General features: G+C 47.5%; 1 protein-coding gene across 8 annotated transcripts in view; it reads left to right on the top strand.

Moving 5' to 3' along the window:
- CHD9 (chromodomain helicase DNA binding protein 9) overlaps positions 1 to 22,721 on the top strand; it is a 1,629,153-nt gene that overhangs the window by 621,764 nt on the left and 984,668 nt on the right. For all 8 annotated transcript variants that reach the window (XM_069216350.1, XM_069216347.1, XM_069216351.1 and 5 more), the window contains one exon: positions 19,465 to 19,641. In XM_069216350.1, the coding sequence (XP_069072451.1) occupies positions 19,465 to 19,641 (177 nt within the window). The remainder of the gene's footprint in view (positions 1 to 19,464; positions 19,642 to 22,721) is intronic.

The raw sequence follows: 22,721 nt of genomic DNA, 5'->3' as shown, positions 1-22,721 counted from the left end.
GCATAGCCCTAACCCTATTGGCCTAAGGAGGAAGAATTTAAAAAGTAGTGTCTACTTCAGCTCGCCGACCTTATGTGTGGGATTGGCTTGATCGGGCACTAATTTACCTAATTTTACCGCCAGTCCTACCGCCAATAATGGGGTCAGCAACTGGTGGTCGGCCTCCTCCACCATTTGGCGAGGCCTGGGTCGCATTTCAATGGAGGCAAAGCCTTTAAATCTCCCCGCCCTGGAATGTCCATCCCACTTGGGAGAGAAAGTCACACCGCTGCCCAGAGCAGGCCTTTGTTCTGAGCCCTCGAAAGCATTGGCTCTTACCTCAAAGAGCCAGAGCTCTGTGTAAGGTGGCTGTACTGGTTTGGACCAGTCAGTGCCCACGCTAGGAGTTGGTAGATTTTCAGGGGGCACCTTAGGTGTCCTATGAGTGCATGTATTTGTAAATCCATCGCTGGATTCAGTGAGGGTTTATTGATATGAGACGTTTGTTACCAGACATCCCTATTGTCAGTAAAGCTATCATGTAGCTGGGGAACTCATAATGACCAGTGTCAAGAACATGTACTTGAAATGGCCTCACTGTTCACTTACTATGTCTGAGAATCTACAGACATAGGGGCATATCTGCTCATGCAGGTATGCCCTCAGATGAAACAATACACTATAATTGGTCCATTTTAGTCTCTTGGGCACAGTGATAGCATAGGTTAGGCTTGCGGCCTGTGCCCTTTTACCAAGTTATCATGCTCTGTTGTTTTTTATTCATTTTATTTTTCTAAAACCTTTAGTGGTATTGTTGTAATTTCAATATCAGCTGCTATTGTGTGAAAGCTTCATTATCAGTGCTATGGATGACGTACTTTGCATCTTGTTCTTTTACTTGGAATCAGAAAAACGGAATGCGAGGCACACAAAATAAAATTTTGTATTGCCGGCCCCAAGACTGCGCAAACAGTACAGCGCTTAGGTACATACCTGTGTCAGGCTTCTGAACATGAACATAAATATGTCCCCTATAAAATCATCTTGTAGGACAGATTGCATTAGAGGGAGTTCCAGCCAGAATTCCCATTTATGCTGCATGGCAGTTTTCGGCCGACCTCAGCCTTTTTCTCTACAAGGATCCTGATTTGGAAACCGGCGGCCTGACCTTGTAACCGGGTTAGGGTGTGCTTCTCATGGACAGTGTATGGACAGATTTGACTTACATTGCCATGCTCTCCTTTAGGGGCTGGACATTGGTATTTTAGGTAGGATTTGTATACTCATGACAATATGTTGGGGTTGTTTATATTCAAATCTTAAATTTCTGCAACCCTTATTTTGTTATTCCTCATTGTCCTAATCTTTTCAACTCATGCATTTTATTATAGATTGCAGTCTTTTCAATAAATGTATTGAAAACTTTCCTGCATCTCTTTTCTTACCTATGTGTGTGTAAGAGACGTGTATGTGGATACAAAACGGTATGGTTTGTTTCCACCATAATTTCTCTGAAGGGCTTTTGAGAGTCCATACAAGGATGCCACAAATAACCTTTACCGGTTGGGTTTCAGTGGGGTGCTGCTAATTTGTGTGGGAGTTAATCAGTCACCTAGAACGCTGAGGTGTCGCCACCCCAAATCCAGCAGTCTTATTACTGTACAAGAGTCCTTATGATAGCACCCTGCCTTTTGGACTGGAAGGCCTCCTAGAGGGGTGATTTACATATTTTGCATGCAGTTTAAAGGGGACAGGAGACACAGGCTGTGGGCTATGTCATGTTTTCATTTTAGTTCTGCACTAAGTCACGCAACCTGCAAACGCAGCACTGTGTGCACTTAATGAGGGTGTCCCTGAGGGTGGCACAATTCGTGCTGCAGCCCTCAGGGGCTTTGCTTTAGTACCCCATATCCTAGGTACCAAGGGTACAATTTACTTTGGACTTTTAGTGATAGTAAAAGGTTTGCCAGTTGGGAAAAACAACTGTGCAGCTTTGGGTAAAAAGATCTGGCACTGGGGACCTGTTCAGCAGGGATCCAATGCGCTTGCAGTCTAAATTGCATCAGAAACCAGGAAAAAGTGGGTGGGGGGGGTGACCATGTCAAATAAGGCACTTTCCTACGTGCTAGAGGGGTGACTTGCATACATTGCATGCAGTGTTAAGGGACAGGGCACACAAGCTGTGTGCCATACTGTGTTTTCACTTTGGTCTGCACCAAGACATGCAGCCTGCAATGACAGCCTGTCATGTGCTTGGTGAGGGGTCCATTAGGGTGGCACAAGTTGTGCTGCAGCCCTTAAGGACCCTCTTTAGTACCCCAGACCTAGATGCCAGGGTTAATGTTTACTAGAGATTTAACAGAGGGTTCTCAAAGTTTTGCTGATTGGGGAAACAACTGTGCAGTTTTGGGGAAAGAGGTCTGGCACTAGGGACCTGGTTAGCAGGAACCCAGTGCACTTTCATTCAAAATTACATCAGATACCAGGCACAATGTGGGGTCTAGCCATGCCAAAGAGGGTGCTTTCCTACAGGGCAGCCCAAATAGATTTTTGGATAACAGTTAGTAAATCGGATACCCTGGAAAGACTTATATATTCTGTGTGAAACAGGACATCCTTATTTGAAGTAATATGTGAATAGTTTTTTGAATGTGTTGGTTCACTACAATGTGATCACACTTTACATTTGTGTATTTACCACTGATGGCTAGAGTCTCATGGGATATGAATTTAAATGCTTAGAAATATTTGGTTCATTAAACTGATTTCATGCCGTTTAACAATTAACTAATATAAGTAAATACTTACATAGATGATTTAATGAAGTATCCCTTGCTCAGTATAATATTTGAATTATCTTAGTACTTTTGTCATTAATAGCACATATTGGAAAATGGACCTCTCTGAAGGGTCACCTCAAACTTTTTGCCTTGCTTCTCCTCTTTTTCTGATCTAATTTTTGGTGGCCTGTGGACTCTGAGCTCTTTACCACTGCTAACCAGTGTTTAAGGGGAACGTGCTCTTTTGTCTAAACATGGTAACATTACCTCATCCATAGTTGGCATATTTAATTTACTTATAAGACCCTCGTAAAGTGCACTATATGTGTTCAGGGTCTATAAATTAAATGCTACAAGTGGGCTTGCTGTACTGATTGTGTCAACCACTTATGTAGCCCTGAAACATGTCTCTGGTCTGCTGCTGCAGAGCCTCTAAGTGAAGTTTTACTGCCAAGTCGACTTGGCATTTAAAACCACTTGCCAAGCCGTAAGCTCCTCTTTTTTACTTATAAGTTACTTTTAAGTTAGGCCTCAGGTAGTCCTTAGGGTAAGGTAAAAAGCAGGACATACACTTTTTTGTATTTTCCATGTCCTGGTAGTGAACTAACTGCCAAATTTGTTTTTCACTACTGTGAGGCTACCTCTCTCGGTCATGGGATAATATTGGGGATTCCTTAATACATTTGTTAAGTGTAAATCCTGATTGAGAAGGAGTTGGACTGTTGTGTTTGGTACCTATGGACTTGAAATTATAAATCTTCCTTATTGATAAAGTCGGATTTATGATTACAACTTTAAAAAATATCATTTTCAATCAATCAATCATAGAAATGTGTAGAGCGCGCCACTTACCAGTGAGGGTCTCAAGCCGCGCAGGGGTGAGGGGTGGGGGGGGTTTCACTGGTCGAACAGCCAAGTCTTGAGGTTCTTTCTGAAGACCAGTAGGTCTTTGGTTTTGCCAAGGTTGGTGGGGAGGGAGTTCCAGGTTTTGGGGGCGAGGTAGGAGAAAGACCTGCCTCCTGTGGTGTGCTGGATGCGGGGGACTGTGGCTAGGGCGAGGTCGGCTGATCGGAGGTTGCGTGTGGAGTGTGGACGTTTACCCTTTCATTGAGGTAGGTTGGGCTGGTGTTGTGGAGGGATTTGTGTGCGTGGATGAGGATCTTGAATGTGATTCTCTTGTCTATGGGGAGCCAGTGAAGGGATTTGATGTGTGGTGAGATTAGTTTGTGGCGAGGGATGCCAATGACGAGGCGCGCGGCTGTGTTCTGGATTCTTTGGAGTTTGTGTTTGAGTTTGAGTGTGATGCCGGCGTAGAGGGCGTTGCTGTAGTCCAGTCTGCTGCTGATGAGTGCGTGGGTGACTGTCTTTCTGGTTTCTGGAGGAATCCATTTGAAGGATTTTTTTTTTTTTTAGAGTGCGGAGTGTGTGGAAGCAGGAGGAGGTTAGAGCATTGATTTGCTGTGTCATGGAGAGGGAGGGGTCGAGGATGATGCCGAGGTTGCGTGCGTTGCGGGGGTGGGTTGTGGGGGTGGGTGCGGGACCTAGGGCGGTGGGCCACCAGGGGTCATCCCATGTGGTTTTGTTGGGGCCGAAAATGATGATTTCGGTTTTGTTTGAGTTGAGCTTGAGGTGGTTAGTGGCCATCCAGTTGGCGGTGTCTAGGAGAGCAGCGTGTAGGTTGGTTTTGGTAGGTTTGCGGGTGAGGGAGAGGATGAGTTGTGTGTCATCTGCATAGGAGAGGATAGTGATTCCGTGTGATCGGAGGCTGTTGGCTAGGTGGATCATGTAGATGTTGAAGAGTGTGGGGCTGAGGGAGGACCCTTGGGGGACTCCGCAGGTGATCTTGGTAGTGTTGGAGTGGAAGGGTGGAAGGCGGACTCTCTGGGTTCGGTCGGTGAGGAATGAGGTGAGCCAGTCTAAGGCTTTGTGGCAGATTCCTATGTTGTGGAGGCGTGTGCGGAGTGTGTGGTGGCAGACGGTGTCAAAAGCTGCGGAGAGGTCTAGGAGGATGAGTGCGATGGTCTCGCCTTTGTCGACTTTGGTCCTGATGTCGTCAGTGCATGCGATGAGGGCGGTTTCTGTGCTGTGGTTCTTGCAGAACCCAGATTGTGAAGGGTCAAGGGTGTTGGTTGCTTCTAGGAAGCGGGATAGGCAGATGTTGACTAATTTCACTGCAACCTTGGCGGGGAAAGGGAGGAGGGAGATGGGGCAGTAGTTGGAGAGGATCTCCGGGTCGGCTTATTTTTTTTTTTTTAGGAGAGCAGTGATTTCCGTGTGGTTCCAGGGGTCTGGGTAGGTGGCGGAGTCGAAAGAGGAGTTGATTATGTTGTAGAGTATGGGGCGATTGTAGGGCTAGCTTTGTTGTAGATACGGTGTGGACAGGGGTCGGAGGGGGAACTGGAGTGGATGGAGTTCGTGTTTTTTCGGGTTCTTCGTGTGTGGTAGGGGTCTATGTAGATAGTGTGGTGGGGGGTCTTGGGTGGGTTTGAGTTGGGTGAGTGAGGGGTATGTGTGGTGGGTGTGTGTGATATGAAGATGTTGTGGATGTCCAGGATTTTGTGGAGGAAGTGGTTGGAAAGGGCGTCACATAGGGGCTGCGTGTGTGTGGGGTCTATGTTGCTGGGTTTTGGGTTTGGCAAGTTCATTGATGATGAAGAGTTCTTTGCTGTTATGGGAGTTGTTGTCAAGGCGTGTCTTGTAGTGATCTCTTTTGGCGGTGCGTATGAGTTGCTGATGGGTGCGAATGGTGGTTTTGAGGGTGGAGAAGTTGGTTGAGGAGGGTTCTAGTCTCCATATTTTCTCAGCTTGGCGGCATTTGCGTTTGGAGTCTTGGAGTTCAGGGGTGAACCATGGGGCGTTCTTGATGTTGCGGGTGTTGATGTGTTTTCTGAGGGGTGCTAGTGTGTCTGCGCAGGTAGTGATCCATTTGGAGAGGTTGTGTGCTCCTGCGTTGGGGTTGTTGGTGTGGGGGGGGGGGTTGTGGGACAGTTGGGAGTTTAGTCGTTCTGTGGGGATCTTGTCCCACATGCGGTAGGGTGTGGTGTGGTGTGTTGATGGTAGTGCGTGGGGGGTTTGGTGAAGGAGAAGTGGACGCAGCGGTGGTCATTCCAGAGGAGTTCGGTGGTGTGGGTGTAGGCTATGTATTGGCTTGAGGTGAAGATTGCGTCCAGCGTGTGTCCTCCTGAGTGGGTGGGTGCGGTGACCAGTTGTTTGAGTCCGAGGTTGTCTATGAGGGAGGTAGTCTTGTGGTTGTGTGGGTTTTCTAAGTGAAAGTTGAAATCACCGAGGATGATGTAGTCTGTGGAGGTGAGGGCGTGCGAGCTGATGCTGTCGCCGATGGTGTTGCAGAAGGCGGGGCGTGGTCCGGGTGGTGTGTAGATTAGTGTACCTCTGAGGGTGGAGTTGTTGTTGATGTGGAAGAGGAAGTGCATGTGTTCAGTGTTGCTGATAGTGTCTTGGGAGCTGGTGGTGACTTTGATGGTGTCTCTGTGTAGGATGGCGATGCCCCCGCCTTGCCTGTTGAAGCGGTCTTTGCGTTGGAGTTTGTATACCTTGGGGGTGGATATGGCTATGTCGGTTTCTGAGGCGGGGTTGGTCCAGGTTTCGGTGAGGAAGGCAATGTCAGTTGAGTGTGAAGTGATGAGGTCCCAGAGTTCTATGGCATGTTTGTAAAGGGAGCGGATGTTGAGGAGCAGGCAGTTCAGGTGGTTGTGGTGGGTGGTGTTGGTGTGGTGCGTGAGGGTGTTGTTGCGGGGTGTGTTCTGGTTGTGGGCTGGTGTGCTGCGGGGTTGGTTGGTGGGGGCAGGGTGGGTGAGTCTTGTGTTGGGGGTGTTGTTTTTGGTGAAGGTGGGGTCGCTATGGTTGGTGTGTGGTGTGAGGGATGACGAGCAGGAGAAATGGCAGGTGTAGCAGGTGAAGGAGTCATTAGTGTGTGTGGGGCTAGATGTGGTGCATGTGGGACGGGGGCCTGGGTTGAGAGAGTGGAGGGTGAGGGGGGAGTAGGTGTGTCTGAGCGGGCCAGGGGTTCTTGCGCTGGGCTCGGTCCAGGCGCGGACGGGCGCAGACAGGCTTGCCTTTCGCGCGCCAGTGGCGCGCCTGCTGCGCACGGATGCCATAAGGGGAGGGTGGGAGTGGCAGCTGGGAGGCGGGAGGGCCTGTCCAATGAGAGGGCTGGGGGGTGGGGCCACAGGGGACGCAGGGGCAGGGAAAAACAAAGAGGAGAATGGTGAGAAAAGGAGGGGGGAGGTGGGAGGGGACGCAGGGTACGCAGCAGCGGCAAAGACAAAGAGGAGAACGGTGAGAAAAGGAGGGGGGAGGCGGGAGGGGCTGCAGGGGACGCAGCGGTGGGGAAAGACAAAGAGGAGAACAGTGAGAAAAGGAGGGGGGAGACAGGAGGGGACGCAGGGGACGCAGCGGCGGGGAAAGACAAAGAGGAGAACGGTGAGACTGTATAGCAGGTCAGGCAGTTCACCGTACAAAATCCTGGAACTCCTCAGTCAGAAGGAAAAGTAATTGTAAGAAGACAACCTCACTTTTGACCTCTGAACACAGAGCAAATGTGACAAGATAAGAACAAGATTTAAAGGCATCTTTATTACTCCTTCACTTTCTGACTTAACAGAACACCTGTCATTTTCAACTCACCAGAAGTGCTGAGTAGGTTCTTAAAATATGTCGCCCTGCCAAAATATGACTCAACATGGCGAGTAGATTTTTTTATGTCTGTGAGGTGCGCCTGATGGGCCACTCGCATCCGGATGGGCCATTGCCAGGCTTATGACCCATCCTGGGCAGAATGGGAGGAAGGAGCTTGCTCCCCTTAGTGTGTCTGGAGCCAGGGCAGGAAAGGGAAGACCTGTGTGCACTTCAGAGCCCCTCTTTGAAGTCACCCCCGTTCAGAGGCACCACAGGGTATAAGAACTGGACTTTTGACCCTACCAAATCTTTACACTTCTGGACCAGTGGATACTGTGCCAGGAAGGATTGCTGTTCTGCTGCAAAGACGGCCACTCTGCTGCGCTGGTACTCTGCTAAACTCCTGCTTTGCTGAGCTGATCTGTTGCCTGCTGACCTCTTTCCTGGGAGTGAGAAGGACTGGACCAGCGTCTCTCCATTCGAGAACCAAAGTGACTCTAATGGCTTGCTGGCTTGCCTCATGTTTTCTGAAGTCTCAGGGACACTAACGACTTCAAACCCATCTGCTACTGCACCTGGACTCTGCCATCTGTGAGTCTACCCTGCCAAGTGATGCTACCCCAGTCCTGGACTCTTGAAAGTTGTCCTAAGGTGCTGTACCTTCTTTGGTCTTCATTGAAACTGCCACAAGGCAACGTAAAAAAGCGCAAAGCCTCACCACAGAGCTGCTAGCCTCGCCAGGTTAACTTTTAGTGTGTATATCTGATGTACCCTGACTAGGATTGGGATTCCTGCTTGGACAGGGTGCATACCTCTGCCAACCAAAAACCCAACGTCTAACATTGGTGATCAGCGCGGATGATAGCACTTGTGTTAGTGCAGTGCTCTAACAGTAACTTGGTGTACACTATCATTGACAACAAAGACCATCTCAATTTGTTTCCAGTTCTCAATGTTTGCATTTTTAACTTTTTTCCACATCATGTCTCTGCCTGCTAGTTCTACATCTGGGGCCACTGCTGGGGAATCCCAAGCGCTATACTTTTCAAAGCAGGAGGGGAGAATAGGAGGTGGACCCATCTCACGCAACTAGCTCTGAATAGCAATGCCAACCACTTTGCTACACTGGATGAGGGACCCCCCTCACTGTCATCGCAAGACTGCACAAAAACTAATCAACCCAGGGCATGTGTGCACTGTCTGAGGAGCGCAGGGTGCCCTAAATCACAAACCAAGTTGGTTCCCAGTCCATGTTGGCGTCGTAGGGGCCCCTCAATATGAATCACTGGCGAAGCAATACCCAGTCTGGATAATTCAAACAGGGCGACTGCAACATTAGTAATGCGCAGAGCTTGGTGCATAACACTCACTCTCTCAGCGCTGCCTATTGTGAGCCCTTCAGTTGGTCCCACAGCCACCAAGAATAATCCTCACTCCTGCTTTATGGACTGGGGGAGGACCTTTGGTGCAGCGACATGTTATGGGCCTGCTTGTTTGATTCCCTTCCCCACTGTATTTCACAAACAGGGTGTCCACCACCACTATTGCTCAGAGTGTGAGTTGGCCTACCCTGCTTGTACACTGAAAAAAGAGCACCAAATCTCCTGGTTGCTTCACAAGTGATTCCGCAAGGGCACTATCCCCACTTTTCACTCGGCGGAGCCACAGGTTTCATCGGAAACTACTACGATGGTGAAACCAAAGTCCGCCAAGCCCTTATCTCCGGATTTGACCACGCCGATGCCATCCACTGCCTCCACCTTCACAGATGGCACAATGGAGGCCTTAAATCACCTGGAATCCACCCTGAATGCACATTCTGTATAGTTTCATCTTAGAATGAGATGGCCACCGCAAACTGGCAGACCTGGTGGATGACACACAATCATCTCTGACTACCCTACTTCCTACAGTGCAAGAACTACAGGCACAGATGAAGTTGCGGAGTATGCAGTGGCTTCCCTACACCATAGGGCGGAGGACACCAAAGGTATATCCAGGTGCAACTGCATCTGCCTGCTGGCATTTTCAGAGAGAGTGGAAGGTCCCCAGCACAGAATTCTTTGTAGAAAACTGGCTGATTGACATGATGCTAGATGGGAAGGCCCCCAAGTTGTTCTCGGTGGCTAGTGCATATAGGATACCTGGCAGTCAACTGGTCCTCAGCACCCCACCACGACCCATCATCGCCTGGCTCCTCAACTTCCAAGACCGCTAGCTGGTGCTTCAACACTTGCATGCGAAAGGGCCCTCGGAAGTAGGGAAATACCTCAGTCACTGCCTATCCTGATTTCACAGCAGAGGTGCAACGGCCCGCAACTCCTACTTTAAAGTGACACAATAATTAAGGAAGCTGAACTACAAGTATGCCCTTTTGTACCCATCGAAATTACGCGTGGTGGCAGGCAAGACAATCCATGTTTTAACCTCCCTGAGGACGTTTAGACTTGGCTCCATGCCAAGGGACTATCATTCACAACTACTGGGAACTCCAACAGTGGAGAATGGCTGACACCCTGCTTATACCATTTGCCAGGCAGGATCACTGAAGCCCGACCTTCAGGTGATCAAGTGGCTAATGAACAAACTAGAGCGACGTTGAAGGCCTTGAAACTTAGCTCAAGCTCTTTTGCCCCCCTACAAGAGCACCACCAAAAATACTGTAACTCAGAGGAGGGAGGTTCAGTCAGCGGCAGCATCCTACCAAGGCCCCATCGTCACTCTGTGTTCTGAAGATGACCTGTGACAATCGCACGTCTGCACAGCGAGGTTAAATGATGGCAGCCTACATCTGGGCTTCAACTGCTGAGGTAAGCCACTATACCTTGAGATGACTGGTAGGAGAAATTCCTGTAGTGGGGCCACTGCACAGACTCACTTGACCAACACTTTTCATGCTCCACAGAGACTTCAAAAGGAACTTGTTTTACCTCTTAAATTAATCTCATCACTGTTGGTTTGGCATCAGGTACATATTGCTGAGGACCATATTGTCACCTGACCTGGGGGGGATTTTGTGCTTGTTCTGTAGTTGAATTTGTTCTCTTTATGATGTTAGGATACATCTGCACACAACTATACAGCATTGGGACACACACGCAGGGAGGCACATTATTGTATGTCATTGCGGATTGCAGCCTCACAACCAGCACCTGCAGTGCCTGACCGTTGGCCTGCAATGCATGTTCAGTTACACTACCACACATCATGGCCTCCTCACTATATAATTGGATACCACAGTATACAATATCATCACTTGGAATATGCACGGCATGACCGCGCCTACTAAGCAATACTGTGTACATGCATACCTTAAACGCTGGTGCACACGTATTGCCCTATTGCAAGAGTCTCACCACACTGCCACAAAACTACACAAATTACACACAAAATGGTGTGATCAAGTATATGGCATAACCTCAACAGCATATGCCGGTGGGGTACTTATATGGATCGCCCCAGGGGTTCCCTATGTGGTACATGAGCACATTGCTGATGCGGGGTGGGGGGTGGATATGTGATCATAGAAGGACACTTAGCTGGGTCTCCACCAACATTGGTGGGTCTATATGCTCCTAACTCGAACCAACATACATTTTTTGGTACCCTCACTCCAGCATTAATCGCAGATCTTCAGGCGCCGAGCCTGTTGGGAGATTTAGACTTGGACTGATCTTCGCGTCTGTTGCGCAACACAACTTCTCAGGATGACACACCACTTTAGGTTCCAGTTCACACATAGACGCCTCCATAATGTATGGCGTTTGGTCCACCCAAACGAGAGGGAATATTCGTTTTACTCCCCAGTCCACAATATTCACACACAACTGAAGTTGATACTCTGTACGGATAATCTGGGAACACAAATTTTCAGGTTAGAATACTAGGCCTGCACACTGTCTGATCACTGCCCTTTCCAAGTAGAGATACAGTGGAGCAAGCTTCACCCAAATATTTCCTCGTGACATTTTCAGCCCGAGGCCTTGTTCGACCCCTGCTTACCCCCCTCCCTTCTTCTCCCCCCCCCCTTCTCCTTCCCCCCCATGTTTCGAGAGGACTTCTCACATTGTATTGCCCTATACCTTTAGCACAACAACCAGGGGCTACAGAAAGGGATTCCCATAAGTTGGTTGTATGGGGTCACTGTCTGTCGGCCACATGGGGCGTCCACCACACACTTCACATGGAATGGATGGCCCTGTAATGTGATCTACGTCCATTAAAGAGGGAAGTCTCCATTAACGCAGAGGAGATTGAATGACTCAGCTGCATGCGCGCGCAATACAGGGAAGCTGCTAGGCGACTGAGCAGACACAATTATAAATGCTGACTGAGCACACTTCACACAGAGGATGACCGCTCAGGCAGATTGCTGGCCAGGTTATCTAGGGAAGACCAGCAACACACACATCTAGGCGACATCTGTGGCAGGAACGCCCTCATGATTAACATGCAAGCCGGAATCAGTGAAGAATTCTGTGATTACTACCCCACATTATACTCAACTTGAGCCAATCTTGCACCCAGCAGTATACCTGCATTTCTGTGGGAATTATCGCTGACTCGGTTATCCCCTGAATTTAGCAGGCCAAGCTTGATGATCCGATACTGCCGAAGAAAATTTAATTTAGCTATTACAAATCGCTAGGAATAAAACTTTGGGTTCTGACAATTAGCCCTTTGAATACTACTCTACATACTCATCACTACTCTCCCTACATTTACTAGAGGTATTTATCGAAGCCTACAGGACTAACCACTGGCCGGTTTTAGTGTGTCAGACCAGAATTGTGGACCTCTCTGAACCTTGTCGTGACCTATTAAATGTGCATTCCTACCATCCCCCATTCAGTCTTAGCCTGGATTGTAAGATTCTGGGAAAAATTCTTGCTAATAGACTGCTCCCCTTCATTAGTACTTTAAGACACCCTGACCAATCAGGTTTTATACCTGGACATAACACCTTTATCAGCATCAGGCGCCTATTGTGACTGATCCAAGATATGCCCCTAAGTAGAGTGGTGGTGTTCTTTGATATCAAAAAGGCCTTTGACACTTAAAGCTGGACATATGTGGTCCACCTTGGAATACATGGGCTTTGGTCCTGGGTTTACGGGCTGGATGCTCATGTTATACTCCAATCTTAGCTCCTGAGTCAAGTCAACCCAGTTGATATCTGAAAGCTTCCCCATCCAGCGGGGCACGTTCCAGGCATGCCCACTGTCACCCCTGTTATTTGCTGTCGCCATCGAGCTCCTGGTGTGACATCTTGTGTTCCTGCACGAGGTAGGATCATCCCTACCAGCACCGATGCGGTTACTGGACAATTTTGTTTCAGTCTCCGGACTCCGGGACAACTGGACCAAATCCTGTTTGTTCCCATTTGCCCAGACACCTGTACTACATAGGGCCAGAGGGCATATGCATCATCTGCAATGGTGTAGTAAGTTTTTTTTATTTTATTTTATTTTTATAGTAACCCCCACTCTTTTGGGCTGGTGCTAGTATGTTTTGGACTGTAGTGCACTGGGATCATGTTAACCAGAACCCCAGTGCCAGTGCTCTCTCCCCTAAATTTAGATGTTTGTTACTTTCACACCCACAATTGGCATACTGGTGCGCCACCGTAAGTCCCTAATATATGGTACCTTGGTGGGTCAGGAGTCCGTTTCGTGGTTCATCAGGGCAGAATTATTTTTCTTTTAAAGTTGGTTTCTGCTTGAAGAGGTCCGCTGAAGAGCTTGATCTTTATCGAAATCAGACAGTCCTCCCAAAGCTTTGGGGGTTGCTGAGCTGCAGGACAGGTCGTTTTTTGATGCAGGACCATAGAGGGCTGCAGACAGTCCGGTAGGGGTTGGGGTCAAGTCAGTTGGTGTCTGCAGTCTCCTCTGCCGTTGCGACTCTGTAGTATCTGGCTTTTCTTAGATCGCCTGGAATCTGAGTGCTAGGGTTCAGGGGTGCCACCTAAATACTAAATTTAGGGGTATTACAGGAAGTCCCGGGTGGTAGCCAATGGGCTACTCACCTTTAAGGTGACTACACCCTTTTTATGGCCACTTCTGTTGGGAAGTGGGCCTAACCCTAGAGGCCTAATTCCTTCCAGACAAGATGGAGGATTTTATAAAGCGGTGTCCACTTCAGCTTGTCCACCTTAGGGGTGGGACTGGCATGAAGTGGGCACTCCTCCTAATTTAACTAATTTTCTCGCCAGCCCTACTACCAAAAGTGGGGACAGGAACTGGGGGGCGCGCTTCTCTGCCCTTTGGAGAGGCCTGAGTCGCATTACAAAGGAGGAAAGGCCTTTGAAGCTCCCCTCCCTGGAATGTCCAACCTGCCTGGACGAAGTGTTAACACCTCTCCCCCAGAGCAGGCCTTTGTTCTGAGTCTTCAAGAGTGTTGGCTTTCAACTCAGGGGGGGCAGAACTCTCAGGTTGGCTGAATTGGTTTTGACCAGTCAGTGTACACGCTAGTAGTTGTAGGTTTTCAGGGGACACCTCCAGGGTGCCTCTGAGTGCATGTATTAATAAATCCATCACTGGTGTCAATGAGGGTTTATTAATACGAGATGTTTGATAACAAACATTAGTATCTTCAGTGAAGCAATCAGAGCTGGGAAACACGTAATGACCAGTATCTGTTTGACAAAGTTGTCAGCACCTAGCTGACAGTAAGCTGACTGACACCAGGAATCTAGCTGAGGAGGCCGACCTCTGGGCTAGCACCGGAGTGTCCTGAAAAATAACTGGGGTGACCCCAAGAATGATGATTCAGGTTCCCCCCAGCAGAGAGGGGTGTTAAAGATGACCCAGACATGTCCCAGAGTAAGGGGGAGGAAAGGGTTCACATACCCCATCTGAAAAACATGGTGGTAGTTTGATGGACGGTGGCCAATGGTGCCCCATTTCCAAGCCTGCTGATTTGAGTGCTCCCAGCTTGGACACAAGCAGGGGGACTTTGTCTAAAGAAAGCACCCACTGGTCGGGCCTCTACAGGGGGGGTCAGTGTGGCCTTAGGGGTAAGTAGCTCCCAGGGGCAGTTCATAGACCACACCATTATCTCCCTTAAGTAGGAGATGGACTCAGAGGGTGAGCTGGTGATCCCTGGGGGTGGAAGTCGTCACTTTCACCAGTTGGAAGTGAATGGGGGTCCCAGTCACTGCTCTGAGGGAGCCAGGGCTACATATACCATGATAGTGAAAAGGCTAGTTTCCAGAGCAGTACACCGGCCAGGTGTGTAGGTTGACTCCAGCCCATGGGCAGGACTTTTTCCACCCTATGGCCCTGGTATTGCTGGAGTGGGGTGGGGAGGTGACCCAGAGGAGGGGAATAGTTAATCTCTAGATGCCCATAGAATGAATTCCCCTGTTGGCAGGAGTACTGGGAGATGAAGGGTGCCCTACCCGTTCAGTTTCCTGGGGTTCCACTCACAAAGAGATGGTACAGGAGCCCAGTTGGGGAGGCAGGGTGAAAAAGGGCTCACCCCTGTCCCCTGTTCGGCCTTAAGGTACAGACCCTGGGACCAGTTTCAGGTTACCACCCCTGAACTGGTGGGAGGTAGAGTGGAAGTGGGGTGCAAATCTCCCAGGGCTACTGCCCCCCACTCTGAGGAACCTCAGAGGTCAAAGAACCCTCAAGAGCCCAGGGGGTACTCATTGCCAGCCCAAAGGCTGTAAGAGAAGCATATCCATTGTCTCCAATCGGTGCCCCTACCTGGCAGTGGGTGGCCTGCGGCCTCGTTGGTGGTTGTCCTCATGGACAGAATTATCTTTAGGTTGGGAACAAAAGTCTAATCCAAGGGATCAACTAGGCCACATCACTTTGTTGGCCATGGTGGTACTATCTGCCTACTGGAATGCATCTGTGAGCAAGATAATGTTAGGAACTGCACAGCTGGGGAGGTCTGCAGGTAAGGGGAAGGGTCCCTCATGGGTCAGTTCAGTGGCCCCAAAGAGTGTAGTCAGAGTGATTCAACTGGGTTCAGAGACAGAACTGGTAAGTACCCCTGCAGTTGTTGACCACTGTCCAGGTTCTTGGAACCAGACCGGATGACGCAAAACAATGCAGCGCAGACCCCGCAACAGGAGTTACCCACGCCAAATTTGTGTTCTTTTTTTCCAACAAACTAGGGATTCTAGAGGTACCCAGACTTTGTGGGTTCCCCTGAAAGAGACCTAGAAACTAGCCAAAATACAGCGAAAATATTGTTGTTTTAAAAAAAAAAAAAAAAATGGGGAAAAAAGTGCTGAAGAAGGCTTGTGGTTTTTTTCCCCTGAAAATGGCATGGGTGCCAGACAGCTAAACATTTTTGAAAAGTAGACAAAATTCAGAACTTAGCAAGTGGTAATTTGTGTCGATCCTACAAGGGTTTCCTACAGAAAATAACAGCTGAAATAAATAAAGATTGAAATTGAGGTGAAAAAACAGCCATTTTTCTCCACGTTACTGTAACTTTTTCCTGCGATGTCAGAATTTTTAAAGCAATATACCGTTACGTCTGCTGGACTCTTCTGGTTGCGGGCTATATACGGCTTTTAGGTTGATCAAGAACCCTAGGTACCCAGAGCCAATAAGAGCTACACCTTGCAATGGGTTTTCATTCTGTATCGGGTATACAGCAGTTCATTTGCTGAAATATGAATAGTGAAAAATAGGTATGAAGAAAATCTTTGTATTTCCAAAATGGGCGCAAGATAAGGTGTTGAGAAGCAATGGTTATTTGCACATCTCTGAATTCCGGGGTGCCCATACTTGCATGTGAATTACAGAGCATTTCTCAATTTTTTTTTTTTTATTTTTTTTTACACACTGTCTTATATTTGGAAGGAAAAAAATGTAGAGAAAGACAAGGGGCAATAACACTTGTTTTGCTATTCTGTATTCCCCCAATGAAAATGGTACTTATCATGCGTGGGTAGGCCTAATGCTCGAGACAGGAAACGCAACATGGACACATCACGTTTTTACATTGAACTCAGACGTGGTTTTTTGCAAAGTGCCTAGCTGTGGATTTTGGCTTCTAGCTCAGTCGGCACCTAGGGAAACCTACCAAATCTGCGCATTTTTTAAAACTAGACACCTAGGGGAATCCAAGATGGGGTGACTTGTGTGGCCCTCACCAGGTTCTGTTACTCAGAATCCTTTGCAAACATCACAATGTGGCCAAAAAAACACTTATTCCTCACATTTCGGTGACAGAAAGTTCTGGAATCTGAGAGGAGCCACAAATTTCCTTCCACCCAGCGTTCCCCCAAGTCTCCCGATAAAAATGGTGCCTCACTTGTGTGGGTAGGCCTAGTGCCTGCGAAAGGAAATGCCCCAAAACACTATGTGGACACATCAAAATTAGCAAATACTAAATTACCTGTTTTTGCGGGGGAGGGGGACCTGCGTTTTAGAACATGGGCTCAGCAGCCATATAGGGAAACCTACAAAACCCAAACATTTCCGAAAACTAGACACCTGAGGGAATCAAGGGAGGTGTGACTTGCGTGGATCCCCCAGTGTTTTCTTACCCAGAATCCTCAGCAAACCTCAAATTTAGCTAAAAAATTTAATTTTTCCCACATTTCTGTGTGGGCTCACCACACGGGGACAAAGTTCCCTTCAGTCTCCCGGTGAAAATGATACCTCACTTGTGTAGGTGGACCAAGTGCCTGTGACAGGGAAGAGCCAAAAACATGTCAAAATTGAGCGGGGAACCAAAGCGGGTCCAAAAGGGCAGTTTGAAAAAATCATTTTTAGGCTGACAAGTGGGGCAAACTTACCGGTATAGATGAGACAATGCCGGGTGGTAGGAATTTTGTGGATTGCTGCAGATTCCGGCAGGTTCCATCACAAAAATGTGGAACAAATGTGTGATTTCCAGCAAAGTTGGAGGTTTGCAGGGCATTGTGGATAAAAAAATGGTGCGGGTGCATGTGAAGCACACCACCCTGGACTCACTCAGATGTTTAGTTTTCAGATGTGTCTAGGTCTGGTGGATTTTTTACATGGCAGCGTCACATAGTCCAAAAAGTGCAGCCCTCACCATTCCAAGTGGGACTATTTTAAGAGATAGCCAAGCTCTCATGGCCCAAATGTAAAACCAAAACTCCAAATAATCAAATGTCCTCTTGCTTGCTGTGGAATAAGATGTTTTAGTGTGAGGGGGGAGAGCTGAAAGACTGTTACCTCTTCAGTTGGGGTGGCTGCATAATCATGTCCATACTGGTTGGTAGCCACCACTACACTATTTCTTTTTAATTCCTTGGCATCTAGTAGACTTTCTAATAAAAATAGGCCGATCTGCCCCCAAGCTGAGCAGAAATGACCTAAACACAATTTGCCCCCCAGGGGAGCAACCCTTGCCTAAGGGGTTGCTCCCCATACGTAAAAACATAAATTAAAAAATATATATATCCCTCCCCCCCCCCCCCCTTCCCCCCCGGGTGGCAGATCGGCCTAATTATAATAGGCCGATCAGCCCAAAAAGGCCTAAAAATATTTTGCACCACTTGGGGAGCGGCCCTCGCCCAAGGGGCTGCTACCCTTAAGCGTAAGTATAAAAACAAATAATAATAATAGAATAAAATAAATCCCTGGTGTCTAGTGGTATCTGCCTCCCTTGGGGGGCACATTGGCCTAATAAAAATAAGCCGATCTGCCCCCAAGGCAGGGCATAAATGGCCTAAAAGTAGTTTTGCCCCTCCACCCCCTCACCCCGGGGAGCGACCCTTGCCTAAGGGGTCGATCCCCACATATTAAAGGGGGTTTCAGCCTCCCCTGGGGACAGATCGGCCTAATTATATTAGGCCGATCTACCTCCAGGGGGTGCAGAAATGGCCTAAAAATAATGTAGCCTCCTGGGGAGCGGCCCTTGACCCCAAGGGGCCTCTCCCTTTATGAGTAAGTACATATAGAAAAAAAATACCTGGTGTCTAGTGGGCATTTCTGCTGCCCGATCACATTGTGATCGGGCAGCAGAAATGCTTGCAGAGATATGAAAGGAAAGGCCTTTCCTTTCCTTTCCTTTCATGCCTCTGCCTGCCCTCTCCTCCCAATCGTTTCTCTTCCGCATCGTGCTGGAAGCATGCTTCCAGCGGGTTGGGAGGTGACCTCTGATGAGGTCAGCATGCAATCGAGTGCTGATGTCATCAGACGTCACTGGGGGGAGGTGGTGTTGGGGGTGGAAGGGGAAGCATTTCCCCCTCCAGCCCTGCCATGGGGTGGTAGGGGCGCGGCCAGTACTAGGACATAATGGTTACGTCCGTGGCTCTTCAGCGCTGCAGCCACGGACGTAACCATTACATCCTTGGAGCCCAAGGGGTTAAGTTACTGTGTTAAGGGGCCCAAGTGGGTCCCTGTAGCCAGCCTGCACTCCATCGCGGTTGGCCTGAACTTGTGACTTAGTCACGGTCTGGCGCAACGAGATCACAATTGGCACTTCGCACATTTCTGTCCTATTTTCACCTAAATGTTTTTAAAATTGCATGTCTCAGGATCTACTTATTAGATTTTCAGCATTTCAGTCTTGTTTTATTTATTAAATTAAGTTCATTTTAACCTGATATGAATCTTTTTTGGGGTGGTGTTTTGACTGTTTTACTGTTTGAAGTTTTGCACAAATACTTTACACATTTCCGTTTAGGTTAAGCCTGACTGCTCTGTGCCAGGCTACCAGAGGGTGAGCACAATGTAACATTTAGTGTGTATCCGGCTCACCCTGACTAGGATTGTGGTTCTTGCTTGGACAGAGTGCATACCACTGTCAACCAGAAAACCCATCATGAAGCTGTGGTTCCTGTATGAATAGCGATACAGGTTTTGTCAAGATGTATGACACTACATTTCATCAACGTGATGTATTGGCATTAAACAATAAATACAGTTCTTGATTTGCATATATTCCAGAAAATGTTTACTTGTCAACTTTCAAACACACACAATAAATTTGGTACTCACTATGCTGCTAGAAAGACTTTACTACTTTTTTTCTGAGCATCAACTGATAATAAAGCAAACATAACACCTTTAAGAAATATGGAGTTCTGTGATATCATGACAAATTGTTATTTTTGTTTGCACATCTCTAGGGGCGTATTGTTCGTGGAGCTTACAAATTCCATGCCATTATAACCACTTTTGAAATGATTCTTGGTGGATGTCAAGAACTCAGTGCCGTAGAGTGGCGCTGTGTTATCATTGATGAGGCACACAGATTGAAGAATAAAAATTGCAAACTGCTGGAAGGACTGAAGCTCATGAATCTGGTGGGTGAAACTATCACAAAATTTAATGTTTGCAAAGCTTATGAGGAATTTTGAACATCTTGGTATACTATATTTTTGTTGTATGATTTCAGTGGATTTAAGTTCTCTCAGATTAATTGGTCATTTTCCTCAGTGATGGTTAGATATTGAAAATAGTATTTAATGGAGGTAGTAACAATTTGTTTTAAAATAACAAACATAAGTGGACAGGTCTATTTCCAGCTTTAGGGACTAAAGTGCTCATGAAGTGTATAAAGCTATGCCATCCTGTGTTTTAGCTGCCTTTGTGGCTGAGCCATTGTTTTTCCCCTGTGCACTTGACATACGAGAGCTGTCTGGTGGTATTTCCTTTGATTTTGTCTGGCAGTAAGAGGTCTGTTAATGAATCTTCACTTGGTTAGGTGATTACTTGTGGTTTGTGGCAGCAGAGATTATTTGCTTAATTCAACCCGCTTTCTATCTGTAAAGTGTTCCCAGTATAAAGATTTCCTCCAATAACTAAGCACCCTGATTTTCCCAAAAGTGATTTTTTGTTTTTGTGTTTACGTGTGGCTGCTATGAGAATGACTTATGATTGACTAATTGCGAAATAACATATTACATGCAGTGCATGATAGTCCCTGAGTAGCGTAAGGTTATCCCAGCTCTCTTGCTCTGGGACCCCTGGGCCTAGTCATCTTAGAACCTGACTTCAGACGTCCCACATACTCCTGCATTTGGCAAATACCTTGCAGCTGAACCTGGAGAGGATACCTTGATACTCTGCAAACATGCACACACTCGCTCTTTTATAGCAGCCAAGCTTGCCTAACTCCATTCTGCTCATACACTCCCAGCCACTCAACACATGCAGCAGACGGGCACACACAGTTCCCTCCTTCACATACACCCAACAACTTGACATCCACTAAACCAGGAACACACGGCTTCCAAATTCACATAGACCCCCAGCAGAGCTCTCCAGGGTTGCAATTCTCTCCGTGAGTAACTTATCCTGTCCAGGGTTTTTCATTGCATTCTGTGATATGTAGTCTCCTTTATCACATTATATAATATGGACTGCAAAGCAGAAGCATTAACTCATTGAGCTATTAACTTGTGCACCTTGGAGACAAGAGAACTATGCCACAGTAATTCAGTATATGCAGCTTCCTCTTCCACATAGACTTTCATTAACCAGGAACACAAAGCTTCCTCTTGCAGATACTTTCCCTTTATCGAGATACATTCACATTCCCCTCCTCTGCCAGTCAACACTCACAAGCTGCAGCTCCCTTCTGCAGCAGCCCAGCACACACACAGTTCCCTCTTTTCTCAAACACACAGGCACAATATTTCCAATGGTAGAGGTTCCAAGCTGGTACCAATTAGAGTACCACTTCCTTAATCATGGTAGATAATGTAGTTGGTGAGCTTGCTACAGGATGTTCGGATTGAGTATGCTGATGACAGACAATGTAGACAGGCCAAGCACTAATGTTTTCCAGTCTGATAGACATCTCTGTTGGGGTTGAGAAGACAGGCTGGATGGCAAAGTGGGACAGTCAAGTATCCAGAGGGAAGGGGCTAATCCTATTGTTTCTTTACACAGATACAGTGATGTGCTCTGCTACGCACTGCAGTGTTTCCTACCTTGTAGAGTACTGCAAGCTTTGTAGCCCCACTCTTAAACTATGCCTCTCACTGCTTGCAGACTGCATAATGCAGGCATGTATATTTGACTGACTCACTGGGTTGTAACTAACTGAATGCTATGCATGCTATACTCTTCACCCACCTCCACACCATCCTCCCCCACTTGTCTAGTTCAAAGAAATTAAAAACGGATGAAGAGTAGATGCTTCTTTCAAGCAAAGCCAATGTTTTTGCTGTAGCCTCACTTTTAGGTGGGCTGTTACAGGTTTGTTTACTGGCATCATGTCTCTGCTATTTACTCCATGCGATACTGACATGATCTGTTCTGAAAATGTCAAAAAAGATTTGTTATGTTATGTTATAAGCATTTGTATGACATGCTATTACATGTGAGTGCTTAGCAGGTGTGCACACCTGACTCAAATGTGTGGTACTGGAAGAGCCATGTCTTCAGCTTTTTGCAGAATTCAAGAACAAAAGAGGAAGTTCTGATGTGTGGTAGGAGGTTGTTCCTTGCTTAAGAAGTGACGTATGCGAAGGCTTGACCTCCGGCTTTTTCGATGAATGCGTGGGGTATGTGTGAGTAGGAGTCTGAATGGAGGTATCTAGCTGGTTAGTGGAAGGAGATGCGATTGTTCAGGTAGCCAGGTAGCATAGTACTTTGAAAGTGCGGGTGAGGAGCTTGAACTGGGCACACATGTATAAAGAGACACTGGGGCTGTCTGAGGTGTGGTGTGATGTGAGCCCTGTGAGAATGGTTGAGGATGAGTATGGCTGCATCATTCTCTATGATCTATAGACTTCTGCTGAGTTCCTTTGTGTTTCCAGGGTACAGGACTTTACTGTAATTCAGTTTCCTGGTGATGAGGCCATGGTTGACTGTTTTCGTGGTGTTGCTTGGGAGCCATATGAAGATTTTCAGCAGCTTTACGGTGTTGAAACCAGTGACTGTGTTGGCATTGGCTTTTGCAGACATGTCCAGTTTTGTCTGTGAGGGTACAGTATGATTTGCGAGTCTTCAGCTTATGACAGGATGTTGTTTTGGTTGCTGATGACATTGGCTTGTGGCATCATATATATATGTTGAATAGAGTGGGTCTCCGGGATGAGCCTTGAGGCACTCCGCAGATGTTAATGGTCTTCTCAGGTGTTTGGTGTAAAGGTGATGGTTTGAGTTTGTTCCATTAGGAAAGAGCCAATCTATCAGGGAAGTCCTTGAATTTAATGGAGATGCTTGATTAGTGAGAGGTCGATGAGGATGGCGCCGGGGGCTGTTCTGGATCAAGAGATGTTGTCTGTGACAGCAATGCATGTTGTTTCCTTGCTATGATTAGGTCTGAATGCGACTAAGTGGTGTCTTAGACCTTGTGGTTGATGAGGAGGTGGCTGAGGTGTCTGTTGATGTGTTTCTCAAAAACCTTCGGTGGGTATGGTAGGAGGGAGCT

The sequence above is a fragment of the Pleurodeles waltl genome, chromosome 12, assembly GCF_031143425.1.
Source record: "Pleurodeles waltl isolate 20211129_DDA chromosome 12, aPleWal1.hap1.20221129, whole genome shotgun sequence".
Taxonomy (NCBI): domain Eukaryota; kingdom Metazoa; phylum Chordata; class Amphibia; order Caudata; family Salamandridae; genus Pleurodeles; species Pleurodeles waltl.
Note: the sequence above shows the minus strand (reverse complement) of the source record. Positions and strands in the feature narration are given on the sequence as shown.